The following is a 17,277-nucleotide window of genomic DNA, read 5'->3' as shown; positions in this document are numbered from 1 at the left end:
ACACAAACTTCTGATTTGAAAGCCCCATTTCTCTACCTATCTCTACTCATCTTTTCCTGCCCCTCCCCACGCACCTTTCCAACTCACTTCCTGTCTGCCCGAGCACTCCTATCTTGACAAGGCTCTGAGATAGCTTTGTCCTGATTTCTGCTTTTTGCCCTTTTCTGCCTGGCAATGCTTTCAACTTGCTTCTCTCAGGCATTAATCCCGAAGTCTTACTGAAACCCTTTTCAAAGCTGCTTCCAATAATTAAAAGTGGATGCAACAAGAACAGGTGACTTGATCTGAGGAACTAGGGGTCAGGGGTCCTGGGTTCTTGAGCTGGGATCCTTGTTACCTAGCTTTCTGACTAACAGCAATCAATGTCACTTCTCTTTCTGAATCAGTCTTCGTCTGTTCCCTTCACCAGGAAGTCTGTTTTTGTAGATCCTTCTTTTATGGCCAGCCCTTTTGTATCATTCAAGTTTCAGCTTCAATGTAAAGTCCTCAAAGAGGCCCTAAATATTCCCTAATGTTATTTTCCTCTAACATTATTCTCTATAACATTATCTTCTCTTTTTCTTCAAGCACTTTCTATCTGCAATATGTTCAATGTTTCCTTGATTAATATGTTTTCTTCAAAGACCTTTAGGATCCAAGAGGGTTGAGGCCTGGTCTATCTTGTCCCCAGCTGTGTTCTCCACTCCTGGCACATGGAAGATGCTCAACAAATATTTGTAGAATGAAATGAACTGTATAATTCAAGCAGTTGGACCAAGTGAATTTTAAGATGTACAGCTTTACCACGAACATTGTCTAAAATGAGTGAGTGAAACATGAAGTGAAAACAACCATTGCAATAAAACACTGAATGCAGTGTGTGTGTGTATACTTGTGCTTTAAGAATAGAAAACTGCCAAGCTCTTTGGCATGTCATAGTGTTGTGGCGTTCTTTCTACAGTTTGCCAACGAGTGTGAACTGACTTCCTGAGTCTTATAATAAAGTATCTAACAAGGATATCAGGAAGGTGTATAAATATAAAACCACCGTACGGTAGAATTAGAGTGTAATAGTACCACTTCAATTTACAGGGACAGAACCTAAGGCTCAGAGAAGTATATTTGGACATTTGGAACCAAATACAGCCATGCTTCTGTCAGTAAGAAATACATGTACCACTCACACGTCCATTTAGTCATTAATCACATAGCGATACTTCACGCTTGAAAAGCACGTCTGAGTGTAGCTAGATCTTACTCCAGTGGTTCTGAAACTTGAGCCTGGAGGATGTGTTAAAGCACAGAATGCTGGGCCCCACCCTGGTTCTGTAAGTCAGGGGGACACACAGGGGTGCGGAGGACCGGGTTAGTTTAAGAAAAATCCACCCTTACCACGCCAACTTTTAGTGTAACCAGCTCCGCTTGGCGCGCAGAGAGAACTACAAGTCCCGTGGTGCCCCGCGCGCGGTGGGCGGAGAGTCGGACACTTCCGCTCCACGCAGCGCCTCTGCCCCGGCGTCTCGACGTGTCACCGGTGGCGCCGCGGCTGTGGCAAGAGGAGCTGACTGGGGGAGATCGAGGCGGCGGGCGGCTGCGGCGACCCGGCCTGGATCTGCCCCAGCGCGGAAGTGTCCCGGGGTCCGTGGGGAGCAGGAGAGGGAGGCGGTGGCCCGGCCCGCGCGCGCACAATGTTGAACATGTGGAAGGTGCGGGAGCTGGTGGACAAAGCGTGAGTATCGGGGGCAGTTGTGGCCAAGGCCCACGCGGGGGAGGGGAGGAAGGGGGTAAGGGGAGCTGGCCCTGCGCACGGGGCGGCCCGCGTCACGCCCCCCCGGCCCGCCAGCCCCATCATGGCGGAGGCCGGCTCTCTCCCCGGCCCCAAGCCTTGCCTGATCGTCCTCGTTTCAGAACATCCCCTTTCTCCCCTGTCCAGGCCTTTCCCAGTCCTCCCCCGCCCCACCGCCCGAGGCACAAACCCTTAGGTCCGGGCAGGGGGCGGGGTTGCCTGGAGCTGGGTCACTGCCCCGGCCGAGGACTGGCTTGGCCCCGGGCTGGGTGCTCTGCCTCCGGGGCAGCCGCGGAGGCTGCGGGAGGGGGACACAGAGCATTGGCCCTCGGTGTCCCTGGGGTGCGGTGGTGTGGAGACCTTAGGCCTGGTCGGGATAGGTCCTTTCCCTTTCTGGGTTTCTTTTCATTTCTAATGACCGTGAAGTGTCGGAGTGGGTGGCAGGTGTAACAAGTGGCCGCTGTGGTCAGGCTGAAGTTACTCAAGAGACGCGTCCTTTGCTTTTCTAGCACGAGTGAAAGTAGATGACCACATAATTTCTTGTGATTCTTTTCCTCTTCCCTTTGCACAACGCTTCATTTTTAGAGGGCCGTTTGTCCACTGGCTGTAATTAACGAGTCATTAAGAGGTTTCCCCTAAAGAAAACCACCCAGTTGATCTGCTTTTAACTTCCCTGACAGGTGAAATGACTAATACGTAGTTGATTTCCTTTAAGACTTAGTAAGTGATGACTTTGGTGCCTTGCTACACTGGGAACATTTTAACACTGAAATTGAGTATGTCAGAATAGAACAGCGGTTAAGTAACGTCTTCTAGGACAGCAGGAAATAAAGTTTGAGAATTTAACCAGTCCCCTTCCTTTTGGGTTTCAATGAGTAGGCAGTAAGTGTAGTGACAGAAACAGTTTATTTGTGACACCCATCCAACCTAAAATCAGGAAGTGTCGATGGCAATCTGTTAGGCTTTCTTGACACCAGGGAAAAAATCATTCACAGTGGCTTGGCTAATGCATCAGATAGAACTTAGAGTTTGACCATATTTTCATATTTTCTGCACTACCAAGAAAGCAAAAGAACACCTAAGGAGCATAGGTTTCAAGAGGTGGATTCAAGCGTTGTAACCTTGGCAAGTTGCTTAACCTCAGAGGACCCCAATGTTCTCACGTGCAAAATGACCATAATGATAGATACCCACCTTAGAACATCAGAATTAAGAGCTAAGAGCTTCAACAGCATATAAACGCTTAACACAATGTGTCTATCTAGATCAGTATACTTTTGATAACTATAGCAGCTGTTCTGCATTGAGAGTGAGATTAACTTCATTAAGAGAGAAGCTCCATGTTTAAAAAGTGATTTGCTTTGGTAATTTTCCTTTATCAACTATTCATTTGACCATTAAGCCCTCAAACGTTTAATTTGGGCTTATTTTGCTATTTACATACCCTTTGCTTTTGCTTTCCAAAGATAAAATAAAATATTGTTTCTTTTCCAGATCCAGGTTCATTGGTTGTTTTTTCATATATGGTATAAAGACTAGGGTACTAGCTTAAACAGTTTTTGAAAGTCCAAGAGTGTCTACAAAACTCTTTCTTATTTCTAAGCAGAAGGACAACAGAAGAAAACCACTAATAAACACCTTGTTATCTTAGAGAACTAAATTTGTGGTACTCAAAAATTTAGAGGCTACATTTTTCAGGACACAAAAATCAAGGCAATATTCCTTCCGCTGCTGTTCGTTTCGTTGTTTGTCTTTATCATCTGTTACTAACCTAGTGCTTCAGATTAAATTTACCACATAAGTAGGCATCAGTTCATCTAATGGGAGATCTGTTGTTGAAAAATAACTTCTGCCTTTTTACTACCCAACCAAGTTATTCAAGAATATGTAAGAATGTTGCCACCAAGGACTTTTTAAAGCTTTCGTGGTGTCTGATACATGATATTAAGATTAGAACATGAGGTTATTTCACTGATGTATACTCAGGATTTAATTTTATCTTTCACTGGCAGGAGAGAAAATGTTCTTCTCCCCAAATATAAGCATTTTACAACCAGAACTGTGGTACTGTGTCCAGTTAGACTGTTGACCTTAAAATGGCTCTAATGGAGGTAAAGCACGTCTATAGAATGGTTGTCCTCTGATTAGCCAGGGGAGAAGGTGATGAGGGAACTAGCAAATAAGGAAACAGTGAAGTGATTAAGGACTGCTCTGAAAGTTTAGACCAGGGGTGTCCAAACTGCAGCCTGCGGGCCAACTGCGGCTCACAATCCATTGTTAATTGGCCCACACAAATTCCAAAAATACATTTAGTTTACTTAAATAAACCAGGTGAGGCAATACGTACTTCACCTGAGTGAGTGGCCCGGCTGTTTGTGTATTTTACTGCATATGGCCCTTGGTGAAAACCGTTGAAAAAAGTTTGGACACCCCTGGTTTAGACTAATGAATGAAGGCTTGTAGATAGAAGGGGTATTGATTAAGGGTTTTGGATACCTGGGTTCAGATTCTGACAGTGCCTTACAGACTAGCAATATGTACGATTTGAGGCAGAATCACATGAATCTCTGGACCTTGGGTTCCTTATCTGTAAAGTGAGAGATTGGGATAGAGTAAGACTCCAACTTCAATGGTTGTTTGGAGACATGAATTTCTATCACGGAAAAAAAAATTGGCACTAGTACTCCATAATAGCAGATAAATTCTGTAAAGTCATTATCCTTCAGAGACAGTTTTGGCTGAAAGGGGGCATTTTTTAAAATAGTGGTAATCAATAAATGTATATTTAAATGTCTTATGCAGTAAATAAGTGCAACCCGTGACTCCGGAAAACTATGACTTTTATTTAGTGTACATCCCTACTCAATGAGGTTTACTTCAGGAAGAAAAATGTACGCTTTCAAAATGTGTTCCCTGGAAAGATTGTTAGATTCAATATGGTGATAGTTCTTAAGTATCATGATATGTTTCAAATATTGGCTTTTGAGACCTTTAAGACTTTTACAGGGGGTGCTGAGATATTTTCCAAAACTGTGACACAACTCCTGGTAGTAGTGTTAAATAGCTCTGTTTTGTAGAACATTGTGGAATTGAGGGAAAGCAGATAAAGCCATGGGCCAGCCAGAGCTTGGAGTGCCAGTTTCCCCCCACTTGTATCAAGTTGCATAAAAGGCAGCTGTGGCAGGAAAGGATAAGTGGCACCACTCCCACCAACTACTCTTATGGCCAGTGTGACCACTGTCATCCTAGGACCTGCCTCCTTTTACTTGAGGCTGTAGTAAAACAGGGTACTTTATATTTTGTCATGCCATACATATTAATTAAAAGTTGCTACAGTTCTGTTACATTTTTTCTCCAAGTGTTGGAAACATAGGGTTACATGCTATAGTGGTAGATTGAAACTGCTACATATTGTTCAGGCCCAGTTAATCTTCTTTTATCTCAGGAGTAATATTAATGGTAAATGTATTTCATCAATGACTTTTACTCTTTTTATGATAATTCAAACAGCGCTGGCCAAGGTCCTAAGGCAACTGCAATAGACAGTCCATTTTAAGTTATTCTCTTAAACAGCTTTCATTTTCCCCCAATAAGTTGATTTTTGTTGGCGTAATGTGCATTTTTTTAGTTCCTAAATGTTAGATAATGTAATAGAAGTGTAGAAACTACTGTTCTAATCTAGCTAACCCCCGAAGGAGAAACTTTTGCTTTTATAGAAAATAGTTCATTCAATTATTTCAACAGATAGTACATTTATTATTTATTGGATTAGTACTGTATTTTTGAACTTGAAAAATAAAATATCTGCCTTCAAGAAACTTACCACTACAAATATGCCACACCTTGAACTTAGCATTTTCTTTGTTTTTCCTCTTATTTTTCCTATCTTACCTATCTCTGTTCAGTTTGCTTCTGTGAACTTGAAAGCAAAGATGATTGTCAGCTTTTCTAGTCTTACCATATCAACTTTTCTTTGAACCAGTTGTAGATAATTGTTAATTGCTGAAACAATACATTAATTATCCTTCCTCTCTTCTAGTAACTGGACGTAAGTACATAATAAGAATTTAATTCCAAAGAAAGATGAGTTTAATTTATCTTCTGCCAGCATTTCTTAGGGGTGATTTTCTGCAGTTTAATCTACTTAGTACTACTGTCAAGATGCTTTTAAAAGCCACTTAACTGCCTCATTTTTTCTGAACTCTTTAGTGTTAGTAGTTTTTCATCTGTTTACTCGTACATTCACTAAAAGTACTTCTTGGCCTTCTTATCTTAAGTACTACTTACTAGTACTCCTAGTTTTTGCAATATAGCTCCACAGGTGAAACTTTTCCTGTGCTCTCGTCCTTTCTTATTTCCAATATGTAGTTAATATTTCCTTTAAGAAGATTATAGGAAGTTTAAATAACTTTTTTTTAATCCTGAAAAACTTATTGTTTTATCTTTTATATTTAGATCTAGATTTCATATCTAGCTGAAATTTGTTTCTTAGCTTTTATTATGCAAAATTTCAAATATATCAAAAAATGGAGGGACTATCTATGTACACATGAATAACTTCAACAATTTGACCTGTCTTGCTTCACCTGTACTTCTCCCTGCCACCCCCACTCCATATTATTTTGAAGCAAATCCCAGACCCCATATCATTTCATCTGTAAATATATCAATCTCTAAAAGGTAAGGAGTCATCTTTTTAAATCATAACCACAATACCATAATAAAACCTTAAAAGTTGATTACTTAATATCTAATGTCCAGTCAGTATTCATTTTTTATTGCCTGCTAATTCCTTTTTGATGTTTCTGACTAGTGGATCTGTCTCTTGATTCTCTTAATCTATAGGTTTACCCTTTACTTTTTTTTCCCCCTTGCAATTTACTTGTTGAAGAAACATGGTTATTTTCATTTCCCTCAGCCTGGATTTTGCTAATTGGATCCCCATGGGGTTATTTAAATGTTTCTCTAACCTCTGTATTCCCTGTAAATCTGTAATTGTATCTAGTCATTTGATCAAATTCAAGTTCTAGTTTTTGGAGAGCAAAACTACTTCACAGATTTAAAGTATATTTTTAGTACTTATAGTAGGTCTTCGGTTAAAGACTTCTTCCAGTCTCAGCTGACATTACTTAAAATTCTGGGACAATGTATTTAACTCTTCTTTTTTGTTTTTTAAGGGGTCACTTCACATGAGCTTCCCTTGTCTAGCCTAATTATGTGTGTTTGTCCATCTGTACATTTTTATACGTAGTAATTTGCTAGCCATACACACTCCTACCATACACAGGCACTTTCGGGTGGTATTTAATGGATCTTGGAAGCAGTTGTGGTTGAGATCAGAACTGGATTGAAGTCCTAGGTTCACTACTAAGCAACAGTGATCTTGGGCATTGGAACAGTATCTCTAAATCTCCCTGTCTGTAAAATGGAGCTATTTATTTTACAGGGTTCTTGTGAGGATTAAATGCATGTGAAACACTTCGCAAAAATAAACTTGAAACCCCTATCATTATCATTATGTAATGCACAAAATAATTTATAATATAGGAAAATCAAAGGAATATAGATTGCAAAGACTAAAGGAAATATTGTTAGCAGACTAAATTATTTAAAAGTATGTAAGAATTGTGTCTTAATTCATCAATCATTGTTTTCACTGGCACTCTTCTTCTAAAACTCTTCACCTGAATAGACATCTTACCCTACATGTAGGAGAACTCATATAAATACCTCTATTGTGTGTGCCTTATGTTGTGTTTACCAAATCAAAAATGCTTTCATTTTAATATTGTAAAGCATATTACAGAAATGATTTTTGAAAGACATGTTGAGGAATAAAGTCTTTGGAAAGACATTATTTATTTTTGTCCATCTGTTGATTTTTTTTTCAATTTGTTTTGTATTTTCTCAAGATTTTAAAGATACTGCTAATGTGAAACATTTTTTAAATGTAAAAAGACATATTAAGGGAAATTGAAGTTGACAGTTTATCCTTAGTGAGACTGAACAATATCAAGAAAAAGAACCCTGTAAAATACATCAAATTCATGATCTCTGACAGTAGATGAGCAGTATATACAAGGAAAGCACATTGCAGAAGGGGCTTTCCTATTACTCAACCCATTGTCTCCAACTGGCAAGAAATTCTTTTGGCTCACCAGAGCCCTTTAGCCTGAAAATTAAATACAGGTAGAAGAACATAGCATATTCCCATGTTGGAACCAATTTATAGCTATTTATGACTTGTGGGTAGATTTAGCTAATGAATTATTAAATATAAGTGATTTTGTTAATGCGCGACAATAGGTAGGCATGTTTTATACTTCACGTAAGAAAAGTCTAGTTAGCCAGTTACTTTAGAATGTCTTCTTTTGACATAAATTTTGTTTAGTTTCTAAATTCTTGGAGAGGATTTAAGTTCTACATAGTGCTGATATAAGTAACTTTTTATAACTTGCACGCATACTCACCATTATGTGGTAAATATGTATGCATGCTTCTGAAATATTTCACTCAAAAATTCTCATCAAATAATCTTATATTTTTATAGTAGAAATAAGACATGCATAGAAAATTCAGTTTCTTGTTTTTCTTGCCATTTGTTCTTATGCATTTTTAGCAAATCATTAAAGAACAATGCAAATAAACACTAAGCTTTTTTTCTATTTTTCTCATGTTCATTCTTAAGTTGTCATTTTTTTTCAATGACTTAGGTTGATGATTAAAACTTTTTATTTGCAGTTAAACCACCATGGTTAAATAATATCCTTAATTTGATATGTTTGACTTTAGTTACAAGTTTGGTACTGCATAGGCTTTGAAGTGTGACTCATTTCTCATGAAGCCAAATAAAAAAATTTAACCCTATAATCTGCTATCCACACAGTAACGAGTGATTTTTTTTTTTTTTAGTTTTTGTTGTTGTTTTTATTTGTTTGTTTTTTAATTTTATTGGGGAACAGTGTGTTTCTCCAGGGCCCATCAGCTCCAAGTCGTTGTCCTTCAATCTAGTTGTGGAGAGCGCAGCTCACTGGCCCATGTGGGAATCGAACCGGTAACCCTGTTGTTCAGAGCTCTCACTCTCTGTGCTCTAACCAACTGAGCCATCCAGCTGCCCCAAGAGTGATTCTTTAAAAACATGAATATTAAGTCAGATCTGCTCAGATCACTAGCTCCCAATCCCTTCTTTTCTCACTGCTGACCAGCCTCTAGATAATGTGGCTCTCTGCTGCCCCCTCTGACCTCATCTCCTCCCACTCGCTGGTTCTTCAGTGTTCTGTTCCTATGTAAAATAGCATGCGTTCACGCTTTCCCCCTACTTTTTTTATGTACATATATTTCTCTGCTGCCTCTAGGATGTTAAGCTTGTAGAGGGCAGAGACTTTGTTTTGTTACTGCTGTACTAAATCCTAGAACAGTGTGTGACATGGTAAGTGCTCAATGAATATTTTTGAATGAGTGTTAAATTTAGTAAGTTAATTTACATTACTGAGGAAATCTTGTAAGTCCAGATATTTCTAATGAAAGCTAATAGTTATCAAGCATTTTTCATGTGCCAAGAACACTGGGACAACATTGTTATTATCCTTACTTTATTGATGAGGAAACTGGCCACAGAAGTCCAAGAACTTGCCCAAAGTAATATATCTAGAAAATAGAGTCTAGATTTAAATTTAGATGATCTGCTTTCAGAACATATATTCACTGTTTTCCCTAACTTTTACAGGATATTATTTAAATTTTAAAAATTGTTATCTTTCACTATAATAAAGGTGAATTACTAGTGTATACCTTAAAAATTACTTGGAAAAACTAGTGATACTTAAGTTTCTGAACCAAATTCAGTGAGAATGTTTATTCTTTTTTTCCCTCCTATATGTACCTGTCATAAAAGTTGTTCTGGACTCTTGCAGTACTCTGAATAATGTTTGTAAGTTGGATGCCCCTCAAAAGGGAAGAAACAAGTTTCTGTAGGTAAAAAAGAAAATCTTAGCTATTGTAGCAACAGTGCTCACTGTAATTCTTTAAAAATGTTGTGATAGTCATACCTGTATTATATGCTTCAGAATTAGTAGTCCTCTGTAAACAGCTTCTACAACTTTAATAAGTTTCATGTAATCCTGTGATCTTTATATGGTAGTTAGTTTGCTGTGCCTGTAGTGCTGTCATATTAATCTCTGAATTAAACACAACTTTCCCCAATTTTCCTTATGTTCAAATTGGACCATTTAAGAATAATTTTCCTTAGTCCATTATGTACCTATCCAAATAATATATTTTGGACATAGATGGTAGATATGTAACTGTTATACAATAACTGAAAATACACAGCTGATATCCTTACTAATTTTGGCCATATCTTTAAGGGCCCTTCAATGAGTGCTTTGTTAAATACCTACCATGAGCCCTGTACAGTACTGTAAGAGGCCTTATGGTTCCAATGGCAGCTTATGATTCTGTCACGCACATGAACAAGGGAAAATGATACAAGATGGTACCGTGTTTCCCCGAAAATAAGACCTGGTTTTATATTAATTTTTGCTCCAAAAGATGCATTAAGTTCAGGGGATGTCATCCTGAAAAGTCATGCTAGGGCTTATGTTCTGGTTAGGTCTTATTTTCAGGGAAACACGTTATATCTGAATATGGGGTATAGGGTGTAAATACTGTAGACATTTAGAGAATGGAAAGAACAATTAATTAACTGAGCAAAAGCTTCATGAAAGAGATAGATCCTTCATAGTATTTTAAAAATGTGTATTTGCTGACAGGAAGGTGAGGCCAAGTAAGGTATCAAACATGGAGTTAAAAATCTGAAACTCAGGTCAAATGATGTAGGCTCACTGATTAGAACCTGTTCCCAAATGGTTCCAAGCATTGGATGACGTCAATGAATAATACTGTCTGAGAAGCAGTTCTGTTGCAAAAGGAGGTCCCCCTTCTATACCAATCAGATAGTCCAAATTAAATAATTTAAAGTATAGATGTTTATTTTATTTTATTTTGTGGTTTTTTTTTGAGACCTTAAGGGGAAATAAATTTAAAAGGTTTCAAAATTTTAGTAGTGTGACTCTGGAAACAATTTTTTTTCACGTCAGAAAAGTTGAGTCTAGTTTTGGGGATTTGTAAACGCATTTGTGTAAGTCTAAATTTAATCAGTCACTGGTGAAAAATGGAAAAAAAACCTATTACTGGCTTAATTTAAACAATATACAGTATTTGAGTTCACATAGAGGTGGTTTTATAAACGTATTACTTTTGAGGTGAAGGATTTCTCATTTTATCATTCTGTTGATGGATTGTTTAGTTACATACTTTGGGTTAAATGCTTGATATTTGGCAAGGCATCTGAATTTAATCAAAAGTGAAAAAATTTGTAGGTGATGTAATCAAACTTTATAGTATCAAGTATTTGTGTCTACAAGGATTTAATTTTCACGTCTCAGTTCAGGGTATCTCATCATTTTGTCATTCTCTTGGAAGGGTTTTATGCCTTTCTTTTTTTTTAATGTTAACTAATTTCAGTACTTCCAGATTTTTTCCTTGAAGGAGTCGTTTAGTAATGCATTTAATAAAACTACCTTAATAGGGTGATTTAAATGGGGTGCCACGTATTAAAAAGATAATTTGTTGTATGTCCAACCTGAGCATGTTTCTTTGGGTTTCTGTTTTAATTTTATTTATTTATTTTTCCAATTTTATTTTTAAGTGAAGGGTGGCAGAGGGGAAGCTGAAGGGGAAACATAAGTAAAGAGACTTTGTCCGCTTCTGCTGTATAGAATAGGGATAAGATCTACCCTCCAAGACTATTAAGAGAATTAATGAGTTAATGTATTGTGAAAATGTTTACCATTATATTCTCAACAAATTCTTGTCCTTTGCTTTTGTTTGGGTTATTTAGTTTTGTCATTGTGATACAGCTTTAAAAAGCTGTAACCCAAAATTAAAAGATATAGATGAATGAAGTCTGTTATTCTTTAGATTCATTCTAACTAATAGGAATTTGAAAGTTGGCAAAAATTTTTTAAAAATTTAAACTCCTTTAACAGTACAATTTTACTATTAAATTATTTTAGTGACTATTTTATCATACCTATAAAAACTAAATTGGGATCTATAATGCAGATAAAACTCTTAGGCTATACTCATTTTTTAATACCTTGGATATTTGATCTGCTTGTACCTTTGTTATTTGATCTGCTTGTGAAGCTAGTTTAACATGATACCTCTTGACAAGAAAAAGATCACGTTATCCTTTCTTAAAAAAAAAAATGGATTTACTAAAAAAGCAAGTAACCTGTGCAAGTGGCCTTAAGCAACTGTCAGCAATAAGAAAGATTGTTTCACAATTAAACTTACACATAAAACAATGTGAGTCTGAAACTGCTTTAAGTAGAGTAGGAGTGTTTTGGGTTGTTGAATAGGAATGATATTCCCATACTATTTTTTAAAAAATAGACGTTGGGAGCTTGGCTTTTAAAATTGATCAGAAATTGCATTTGAGGAACTTGTACTTGAATATATAATGTGTACCACAGGATATACAATTGAATTTGTAATGACTGGAATTTGAGAAACAACTTTTAAATAAATATTACATTAAATATTTGACTAAAAGTTTTTCTAGCAAGTGGGATTTGATATACTAGTTACATAGAGTCATAAATATACTATTACTATTGTATCTAAATATAACATTTTGCTAGCCTTGATTAACTTTTGTCATTAAATATGGTAATAGGTTACTGTATTCCATGAAAACTTTGTAACTAGAACAGGGCCTGAGAGTTTCACTTTTGGCCTATTTATTAATTGAGTAAAATGTTTAACCTTTCTGATTTTTTACTCATAAAAATACTTAGGACTCCTTGACATGTTAAAATGGTTTGGGGACAGGGGCTGTGGTGTTTGTTGTCCCAAAATAATAAGATTTGCATAATTTATCCACTAGCTCCCCACCCCCACCCTACCTGATCAGCAGGATATATGTTCCAACACCCCCAGTGGACGCCTGAAACCGCGGATAGTATGGAACCCTTACATGCTATGTACAAAATACGGTATAAACTATTGTATTGTACTCACCCTTCTCCTTGTGATGAAACAGTGCCTACGTGATGATTTGGAGTGAAAATGAATGATGTCAGCATTGTGATGTAGCATTAGGCTACTATAAGGGTGACTTGAACAAAAGCCCTGCGATATTGGAGACAGTCAATCTGATAACCAAGACAGCTACTAAGTGATTCACGGGCAGGGAGCGCATACATTGTGGAGACGCTGGACAAAGGCATAATTCATGTCTCAGTCTGGACAGAGCTGGACAGTGCAAGATTTCATGTTTCTACTCGGAACAGTGTGCGATTTAAAACTTATGAAATGTTTATTTCTGGAAATTTCCATCTGATGTTTTTAGACCATGGCTGACCACAGGTAACTGAAACCACAGACTGAAGCCACGGATAAGGGGGGACTACTGTATTACTAATTGTTCCTTCAACAGTATATCTTCAATGTAAAATAAAATGACATTAATTATAAAAACCAAGTAAACCTAAATATAATGTGTTTTAACTCTGATAAACTTACTTTACATTAAAATTTACGCATTCTGTATTTAAAAAGCATGATGTTTACTCTTCATCTAAACTCTTCAATGCTTTAATGGAGGAATGATTGCACTTGAAAAAACTAGTTATTGCCTAATTTGATACTAAATGTTCTCCAAATTGTAGAATCAAGAAAATGACAGCTCAAAATGAAAAGGAAATAAACCAACCAGTCCTTTTCTTGAAGTTTGACTTTGTTCTAAGTTATATGTGTTACTTAGGCAGATTTAAAAAAAGAAATTATTGAGGTAAGATTCATGTAAGATTAATCATTTTCAAGTATTGAATTCAGGGGCATCAGTACATTCACAGTGTTATGCAATGACAGATTTTTAAATAACTTTTTATTTTGAAATTAGCTTGAAAAATAGTCAAGAGGACACCTGTATACCCTTTATCTAGATTCACCAATTTGTAAGATTTTGCCATATTTGTCATTCTCTCTTTTCCTCCTCTTCCACTCTGTCTTTGTCTGGCTATACATACACACACTTCTGTGATCCATTTGAAAGTAGGTTACATGCCCCCTTTGCCTCAAGAATTCTGTGTGTGTTTGCTAACAACAAGGATTATTCTCTTACATAGCCACAGTTTAGTTATCAGATTCAGAAAATTTAACATTAAAGCAATTAATCTCTCTTTAGTCCATATTCTGATTTTTGTCACTTGTTTCATTCCAGTCCAGTACAGGATTCTGCCCAGGATCGTGTATTTAATAGTCATGCCTCTCCTTTAGTGAAGAGTTCCTTAAACTTTTTTTCTTAAGTCTTTCATGACATCAACATTTTTTGAAGATTACAGGCCAATTACTTTATAGAAAATTCCTCAGTTTATATATTCTGAGCTGGAATTAAGTAATATTGTGTCCTTTCCAGTAGGAAAACAATGTATGCTTCTCATCAGTGATTGTAATTTTGATCACTCAGTCAAGGTGTTGTATGGTCCCTCCACTGTCTATTTACTGTTTTTCTCATTTCAGTTAATAGCAGTCTGTAAGGAGATATTCTGAGACCGCTGCTAATCAAACTCCCCTCTAGATTTAGCATCTACTGATGTTTCTTGCTTGAGCTAATCTTTACTATAATGGTTCAAATGGTAGACCCCTCCCCCCAACTTCACCCTTCTCCATATTGATCAGTTTACTGTAATCAAGAGCTCTCATTTTTTTCTTCTCCTGTCCCTGCCTCCCTTGTGGATTTTCATTTTATTCATGGGTTATAATTTATTACAGCCCTTATTTATTTTGATACTCAAATTGTTACAGATTTGGCCAGTGGGATCTCTGTAAAGCTGGCCTGTGTCCTTTTGACATGCTCTTTTTTCCTTTTTTTTCTTTTTTGAGCACTTTCTGACTTTCTGGCACAAGATGTTTCAAGCTTATTCTATACTTTCACTGCTTTATCCCTGGAGGTAGCCCTTTCTCCAAGGACCCCTGGTTTTGATACCTTTCAGTGGTGAGGCAGATTTTTTTTTAAATAGGGATTATATGGTAGATTCTAGACAGATACAGATAAATTTTTGTCATAATGAAGATGTTGCTCGAACTCCTTAGTATGAAGGATCAGCTACAGTACAAAGAGTTGGCACATGAGACAGAGCTCTTTGGAAGAATGGGGATATATTTTTTTTTGATAATTCAAATTTAAGGTTTTGGTTTTATATTTTTTAACTGATGCTACATTGCCGTTCTCTCCTGCTTTTCCCACCTCCAGCAATGTAGTTTGCTTTCCACAAGTCAGTTATGAAAAGATAAAAATCAAAGCACATGCTGTACAAGTGTATATGTTGTAGCTCATCTGACTGTGTCAATAAAATGCTCCCATAGAACGCGTTCGTCCTGATGGTGTTTCCTGGTACAACAAGGCACCTGCAATTCACATACTGTTATCGCATTATAACTCCGCTTTGGCTTTTGAATTGTTTATACCAGCAGCTGATTACTGAGTAATTTAAGTCTTAATTACGGCAGCACTATTCTAATTAGAATGGTGGATGTTGACACTTTATTTAGCAAACAAGTGTAAAATACCTATGTTTGTGATATTTGTAGAAATAAGTATTGAGGATTTTTCTGTAGAAAATGTTAGGATGTGTATCTTAAGTGTAGACTTATGTCTACTTTACCTCTAACCAAATACATAATTCATTTGGAATATGAAATTTTTTTGACTTAAATTGGGAAAAAAAATGGCCACATATTGAGAGAGACATTTTTCTGGCAATTAAGAAATAGCAATATTACATAATTTTAAATAATTAAAACAACTATAAGTAATTTGAACATTAAGAGAGGAGCTTGAGAAATTTTCTGAGATACACCACTGACGTTTGAATTTAACATAGGTAATATCCCTTTCGATGTGTTGGGATTTTTAAGGAGTAACTTGAAAGTCATAACAACACATAATTGACATTCCTTTTAGATAACATTTTTCAGATATGAGCTTTTAGAATATATGATAATTACCTTTAGTGAATGAGTTAAAGTACGTTTTTTTGCTTTTTTTTCCAGTTTTATTGAGAAATAATTTACATATATTACTGTATAACTTTAAGGTAAAGTATATTCTTAATGCTTATATAATTTCTGATAAAGAAGACTCCAATTATGGGTGTGCTTCTCATGTCAGATGCCCATGTCCCAAGGAGGATGAGCTGTTGCACTAAAGAGTGCAGGAACCCTCGGGATAACCTGGCTTATTCATTTAATGTCCATCTATTGATCATCTGGAATTCTTAGATACTTGAAATACAGTCTAAAACAAGTTTTAGTGGGGAGAGAGAAATTTTAAAAAATAAGTAAACAAATAGACTTTAAGTAGTAGAGGTTGATATATTTTTTTTTATTTTAAATAGGGTGGGCATAGGGGGCCTTTCTGAAGATATAGCATCTAAGTTAAGTCCTAAAGAATTTGAAGTAGAGCACAGAGAGTAAAGAGTGTACTAGAGAGAGGATATTAGGAAATGAGCAAAGGCCCTGAGTGGGGAAAGAGCTGGTGAAAAAGTGAGAGAGTAGGGTGGCAAGAGCATGGAAGAAGAGGGTTAATTTCAGGGATTTGTAGGCCATTACATTGAGTTTGGTTTTATTTTAAGTGTAATAAGAAGCTGGTGAGGAATTTTGATAAAGAAGTGAAATAATACCACTTACGTAGGTTACCCTTGGTGCTCAGTTGGATAATGGATCAGCGAGGGGACAAGAGGAGAAGAAGGCAGCGGTTAAAATCCTGATTATAACATTAGCAGTTTTCTTTTTAGCCTGAGATTTCATGTTTAGCTCTTCACATGTTTCTGTGGGACCTAGAAGTCTTGTGCTAAGGTATCTTAACTTTTTAAGTTTTTGCTAGGGGTACATTAATTTTAGGGGTATAGCAACTTAAGTCTTTTTGACCATGCCCCCAAAAGACCTTGAATTTGAAACATTATTTCATGATAGCCTTTAAAAAAATCTGTGTGTGTGTGAGGGTGGTATCTATCATGTCATTCTGTGTGTGTGTGTTGGTCAGGGGTGTTTGTTTAAGTCACCTCTATTCATAGCTCCATCTCAGCTTCCTGCTCTTCCATCGCCCCTTCTTTTACCAAGAAATCATCGGTTTTATGCGTGTATTCACTAGTCAGTTATTAAATACCCATTTTATGTGAGGCATTCATTGTTAGGCACTGAGAGGGAAACAAACACGCATAATATAGAGTATAGTCAATTCTTGATATTTGAGGTAGTTACATAAAGTCACCTTAAACACCGAATTAGCAAATACGGAACCATTGCTCCTGGGGGAAGTACAGGGTTAGGTTCCTGTGAGCCTCTGGTCACATTTTCATCAACCCATTGACATATAACCTTGTTTTATATTTGTTTTTGTTTAAATACACCTTATTTAATATATAGTTAATTCATTACCAACA

General features: G+C 36.7%; 1 protein-coding gene across 2 annotated transcripts in view; it reads left to right on the top strand.

Moving 5' to 3' along the window:
• The first annotated feature begins 1,464 nt into the window (after window positions 1-1,464).
• The window catches only part of CLINT1 (clathrin interactor 1), a 57,315-nt gene continuing 41,502 nt past the window's right edge, over window positions 1,465-17,277 (top strand). For both annotated transcript variants that reach the window (XM_019740454.3, XM_019740446.3), the window contains exon 1: window positions 1,465-1,708. In XM_019740454.3, coding sequence (XP_019596013.1) covers window positions 1,668-1,708 — 41 coding nt within the window. In that variant the 5' untranslated portion in view covers window positions 1,465-1,667. The remainder of the gene's footprint in view (window positions 1,709-17,277) is intronic.

This window comes from Rhinolophus sinicus, chromosome 5, assembly GCF_057876585.1.
Source record: "Rhinolophus sinicus isolate RSI-liver-muscle chromosome 5, RSI-T2T, whole genome shotgun sequence".
Classification (NCBI taxonomy): domain Eukaryota; kingdom Metazoa; phylum Chordata; class Mammalia; order Chiroptera; family Rhinolophidae; genus Rhinolophus; species Rhinolophus sinicus.
Note: the sequence above shows the minus strand (reverse complement) of the source record. Positions and strands in the feature narration are given on the sequence as shown.